Source organism: Propithecus coquereli, unplaced genomic scaffold, assembly GCF_000956105.1.
Source record: "Propithecus coquereli isolate 6110/MARCELLA unplaced genomic scaffold, Pcoq_1.0 Scaffold8, whole genome shotgun sequence".
Classification (NCBI taxonomy): domain Eukaryota; kingdom Metazoa; phylum Chordata; class Mammalia; order Primates; family Indriidae; genus Propithecus; species Propithecus coquereli.
The window spans coordinates 8,297,673-8,304,149 of NW_012154173.1; the positions used below are offsets into that span (position 1 = coordinate 8,297,673).

At 33.0% G+C, this 6,477-nt stretch overlaps 1 protein-coding gene across 1 annotated transcript in view; it reads right to left on the minus strand.

Annotated features, from left to right (window-relative positions):
• Positions 1-595: 595 nt before the first annotated feature.
• The window catches only part of PI15 (peptidase inhibitor 15), a 21,411-nt gene continuing 15,529 nt past the window's right edge, over positions 596-6,477 (minus strand). The window contains exons 2-5 of the mRNA XM_012663101.1: positions 5,179-5,297; positions 4,018-4,150; positions 3,787-3,902; positions 596-731 (exon numbers count right to left, since the gene is read on the minus strand). Of these exons, the coding sequence (XP_012518555.1) occupies positions 596-731; positions 3,787-3,902; positions 4,018-4,150; positions 5,179-5,297 (504 nt within the window). The remainder of the gene's footprint in view (positions 732-3,786; positions 3,903-4,017; positions 4,151-5,178; positions 5,298-6,477) is intronic.

Here is a 6,477-nt window from a genome sequence, read left to right on the forward strand (position 1 = left end):
AATCCATGGCTACTTAATTAAATTATTATTTCCAGATGTCACTGAGTGAGTGTTATTTTATAGGTATTTTATAGGTATTACAGAAATGGGTGCTAAAGATGTCTGACCACCTCACTTTAGAATAGTACTATTCTAAAGTGAGGTGGTCAGACAATTGATAATTGAATCATATTACTATCTATGCATTACATTACATATGTTTGTGTATGTGTGTGTATATATACACACACACATATATATGTATGTGTCTGTATATATATACATATACACATTACAGGTCAAATATTGATTTTATTCCTTAGGAACATGATAATATATTTCCTCTGGAATACAAGTTTGGAATTGGATGCATCAACTATGTTATCACAACATATGTAATATTTTAATTTAGCATTAGACGTAAGAAAATAGAAATGAAGGTTTTGAATATCTCAAAGGATTAAACAAACATACTAGACAAACACTAATTTATACAAATTAATACTAAAAGGAAAACAAGATTATCATAAAATATGTATAATATGTGCAAAATTCAATATATATACATGCCTATGATTCCCAGAAATCATTCTATTTCCTGGAGTAAAAGCTAAGCTTATTTAAACCAGTACAGGTAGTTTGATGTTACTCCTGGAAAACATAGATTGTCAGTGCAAGATCCCCCATAACTTGGAGGACAAGATGAACATGGTACTCCTACTTTATACGGTGCTTCTCCAATCCAGTTGCCCCTGGAGGGGAAAAAAAGACAACATTAGTACTACTCACTCATTTAAAAAATTTAGATTGCCCTTAAGCACATGCTCATGTGAATTGACATGCAATGACCTTTTATGAGAAGTTATTTCAGAAAGGTACTGAAAGTTATATCCACTTCTTATTTCAACAGTAACTTATTCTACATATCTTGTTTTTTAAATACTTTCTCTCTAAGTTAATATTATCTTACTTTACAGGTAAGAAGTGAGGACCCACAATGCATAATGACACCATGAGTCGCGGGATGCCAGGCTTGTTCCACTCATCTCTCTCCTCCTACAGCAGCTTTCTAGAGCTCACAGTCAGGCCGCATTCTCTCTAATTTACTCTGTTTAAACTCATGCTAATGCTCATCCAGGGATGGTAACAACACAAAACAAACAAACAAAAAATCTTTAATATTTTCTGGGACGCTTAAAAATGATGAAATGAGTGAGAAGTTATCATATACACAAAAATTAAGTTATAAATATTTGCAAGATTTGTTTCTAAAATTATAAAATATTTTAGATTCCCAATCTTCATAAAATAAGATATAGAAAACTTTGCATGTGGTATTATGGTATAAATTAATATACCATTATTCTCATAGTAAGAGAATAATGCTCACAGAAACAATTAAAGATTATTCCAAAATCTTTTTGATATATAAATTTATAGCTATTAAGTTTTTAGTTAATGATATTAATTTTTTTATAATGCTGAACACATTTAACTCAATTACTTCCTATTGTCAATATTTTTCTTTGACTGTATTGGTAGCCATGATCTTAATAATAAACCAAATTCGCCATTTAGGATAGTTAAAAACAGCCACGATGTCCCCCTGTTATTTAGCTCTCTTAACTATAAAGGAGAAGGTAATGAATGTATTTCAGTAGCTTGGTGATTAGTAACTAGAGTACTACCAAGAAACAGTAACATAGACAGCAATGTGAAGGAAAGTGGTCAGGAGAAAATTTGGTTATCCATGGTGAACAGTCAGGTTGAAGACAATAGGTAAGAGGCTAAAATGTGAAGCAGGTGGCCTTCTTCTTTAAGATCTAAATAAAACTAGGGACTCATCAAGTGTATCTACAGAATAAAGAATCTTGCTAAACCAGTCAGTTAAAAATCCAGACTTTTATCTATAAACTCTCTATATAGGAAAATTTACCTATAAAATGAAAAACTTGCTAATTAACTACTCATATTACAAAGTAACACAGGATTTTAAGGCTGCCCACCTCTATTTAATTTATTTTATACTCCGCCCTAAGGATAAGCTTCCTCGAGCATAATTTTGATGATATCACCTGCTTGCTCAGAAATGTGTAAGGGGGCCCATTATCTTATGAGTGTAACTCACTCTTTTATCCTAATCCCATAGCATTCTATATTTATAATCTTATTTCCCTCTATATATTTACCCAAAGCTATCAAAGTATATGGACCTAGCCTATGCTATCTTAATTTCATATTTTTTCTATTTATTTTACACAAGTTTTTGAAATTATGGGGCACATGGTTTTTTGTAACAGGAACTTAGACTTTTATTATGTGTAAAATTATTACATATTGTATTATATTTTAAATTTTTATAAATCACAGATTTTATTGAATAGAGAATAATATATTCAACAATAAATCAGTTGTTTTATTTTTGTCCTATTCTATCTAATTAAATTCTCTCTCTCTTTTCTCTCTTCACTTTCTCTCTCCCTCTCTTTGTTTTCCACTGAAAAAGTTAGACTGAGACAACTTCATACTAGCATTGGAACAATTATATTCAGCTACCAGTCAGAATCTTAAAACTTTCTTCATTATTCAGGTTCTGGAAAAATAGTTCTTTTCTTACAACTGAAATATAGTACACTAATGCAATATCTTAATCTCCTGGACCTATGAACTGATAATATGTCTCATCAATAATAGCAAATTCTAACCATTGGCTGAAAGTAGAATAGTTGAATGAAACAAAAATCTCTTTGATCATTTGGGTACTAGTTGGCTTATATGTCAGGGAGAAAGGATAAAGTCTTAATAGGAAAACACAAAGTGTGAAACTAAAATTATCAAACAATTGCACAGTTTTAATGCTTTTTTAATAATGCAAACATGGTCTACCTTCTAAACATTCCCATCCTAATAATTATGAAGAGGGGATCATAGGGAAAATCACTATTTTTCTAACTTTGTAAAAACACTGCCATTGGCATACTACCATATAAATGAGTAATGCAGTTATTTGTGAAACATTTTCACATTCCCTCCCCATGCTGGAATAGCTGGAGAAAAACTTTGTTTGGGACTTACTTTGGAAGACACCAAGAGTGTCATAAATCGTTTGCACATTTTAGTATTTATTCCAAGTGGGAATGAAATCGTGTATAAATATTGGAACATTTTATCATCTAAAGTGTTATTGTTATCAAAAAGGCATGCTATCTAATGTTGGTAAATGTTTATTTATCCTCATATTATAAAGAATGTTCATAAATACAGCCTTATTTTAAAATCTTTCATAAATTTGTATAATACATTTTATGTGCACCCTAGGATGAAATTACTTTATTTTTAAAATCTAAAATATAAGAGAAGGAAGAAGGACTTCATACCCAATGGTTTGCTTTTTTAGTGAAAATGGTAAGCCAACATTCTAGTACTGATATATGAGAATATTGTGCTGTTGATAAATTCCCTGGAAGATTCCTTTTCGATGCCTTTTATATAGCTATTAAAAGACTGTGAAGAACAGTGTTTATTTTACCATTACTGTGACTAAAAAAAGATGGTAAGGAGTATTTAGTGAGCTCCAGTGTCTCAAATTGTTTTGCCTACAATTTTAGCCTAGAATCCTTGTCCTCGTGAAAAGAAAACTTTCAGCTAATCAGTTTTCAGGAATATTGGAATGATGGTGGATTTGAGGATTAGAGGCCATTTTAGCTAAGTCTTACTCATATTTTTTACCTGTCAAAAATGCCTATCAGCCTGGAGAATTTAACATCATTAAAGTACCCAGGAAATAGATTCCAACCCAGTACTTACTTTGGGGCATAGTTGCATACCAAGTAAACTGCACTTCGCCACACAGATCCCCACACGTTCATATTTTGGCAAGTATGAATTGCACATCCTATCCGATTGGAAGTGGCCCAAACCATCTGTGAAAATAAACCAATATATTGAAGTCAGCGCTGAGACAATGGATGTCCACCAAAATAGTAAGAGCATTTTTTAAAAGTATGAATCAAAAATTAACAAGGAAATTATAACAACCTGTGTATAATGTGTGCACATGGGACCGAAACATCTCATAGGGCATCTGGGGTTGCAATCTTGGGGATATGGAAAAGCATAATCTTTTACTTCATCATACCACGGCTTGACCAACTGGAGAATAGAGCGGTATCTAGATACCAAGAAAAAAAAGCAAAAGAACTTAGAGTAGAGCTGTAGTAATATATAGTGGACTCATATTAAATTGTAAATTAATTGTTCTTTTTGCAGATTATTCATGATTATTCAAGAGCATATGCATTCCTCACAAATACTGTCACCACCCAGTAGAATCCTCTAATCCTCCAAGCAGGGCTAAGCAAGAAAATGGCCAGGACTAGAGCAAGTGATTCTGCATTTGTCTATGTATGTGTCTGGTCACTTCAAAACAAGAAAATGCAAATATATAAGGAATCATCAATATCTTATTTAATCCGTGTCCAAAACTTCCACCATCAGAATTTTATAAGCATTCCAGAATTAGATACATAAAGGTAGTCACAATACTAAAACTCGGTTCATTTTTTTCCTTAAGTTTGAATCAGTTAAATTTTAATAATAGCACTCCTGATTGTCCTTCCCTTTATGGAAGAGAATGGGTCTTCAGAATGTCGGATAATGACATTCCACAGTGGTAGAACAATTATCCTACCTATGGGAATAGCTTTTCCCATAATTGCACACACCTGCATGCCCCTGTGTGTGTACATATATGTAAATGCATACATTTTGTAATTAATTTACGTATTTATACTCTGGTATATGCAATGATGGGACAGTTGCATACACACACATACATACACACACACACGCAAATAGCTTCTGCCACAGGCATGGGACTTTTTCCTGAGGTAGAGAAGACAGGATCCAGCACATGCTCCATCCTTTCTAAGATTCTGCGAAGTCAATAAAAAATCCAGGCTAAGGGAGGGTGTTCCAACGGTGAAAGGGGAAACTGGTCTTATTAGGCCCTTTTAACTAATTGAATAATTCTTTAAGACATCTAAAATACTCATAGATGAAGCATCAATCAGTACCTGACATATCGTGAGCACTCGATAAATATTTGCTGATATTACTTGAAATTGGTGTCATTCTCTCTTGGAGTCCATAATTAATAAAGTCAGGAAGATGAACTGCATCAGTGAAACTACTTCCTACCTTCCAGTTCGTACAGATAGATTTTGGCCCAAAAATCTCAGTAAGTAAGAAGGTCCGTGGTCCCAAATGCAAGTAGCCGCCCAGGCCTCTGCAGATTTTGCAAGATTTTCATCCCAAACCTGTAGGGGCAAAAACCTTCAGCTTTACTGGGTTTGCTAGTAACAAACAAAAAGTAAGAGGAAAAAACAGTGGCGTTATTTCTAGAGTTCCTTCAATTCTGGTGCCTGAGACTATTTTAACTAAAAGAAAAGCATATTCAGACCACTGACTCGAAGTTCTATAATGCTATATGGTTATACTAAAAAAAAAAAAAATTATTTACAGTGTCATTTGGATCCAACATCCAGATATCAGTTTTGGTAAAGAATAGAATAGGTTACCCAAAATACTATAACTAGCTGTAACTTGGGAACATCTTGTACTGATCACTGAAATTTGAATCCAACAAAGTCATTTGGTATCCTAGAGGTCATTTACACAGCAACGAGAAGATATGCTATTATACATTTTTAAAAAATCAAATTCATTCAAACTGATTTACCAAAATTAACAATGTCTAATATTATATTGCAACTTTTAAAGGTCAGACTGTTTTATTCTATAATAAATCCCATGGATCCTTCATATTTTATATCATTTGAATCTTTAACAGTAACAATAATATGAGAATTTACAGTTTAGTTGGTATGAACTGCAAGCAAACTATGATAAAAATAATTTGACAATGCTATATAGGGTGTTATAAAAATGTAGCACATTATGATTCAATTAAATACATTTAAAAATAGTAACTGTTGTTCTTGAAAAAGGTAGCTAATTTTTTCATATGCATAATGTAGTCCCATATTTTGCAGTTACGTCGTTTGAGGCTGGAGGAACTTTTTTTTTTTTAATCAAGTTCCTTTAACCATCTCCTTCTACTCCTACAAAGTAGAACCATTTTAATATCATTTAATTAATCTAATCAGTACTCCAGTATCTCTGGCCAATCAGCAATACAGTACGAAATGGAAAGCAGTCCAAAAATTACCTGAGACTATACCTCTAAACTTGGGAGATGACATTTCTTCTGATGCCCACTGTAGGGGTAACTCAGAAGGCCTTGTGCTCTTTTTTGCCTCTTTGTCCCCAAGTAGGACTCACACTCACTTTCTAGAGAGGGGAAGGTCTGGCTTGAATAGGAAGTTCTAAAATTTGGTAATTACGTTGTATCCTCTAGTAAAGTTGATATCCGCATTTGTTATCTCTGTCTTCCTTCATTGGTTACAACTCTCAGGGAAAGATGTAAGTGAGGTATTC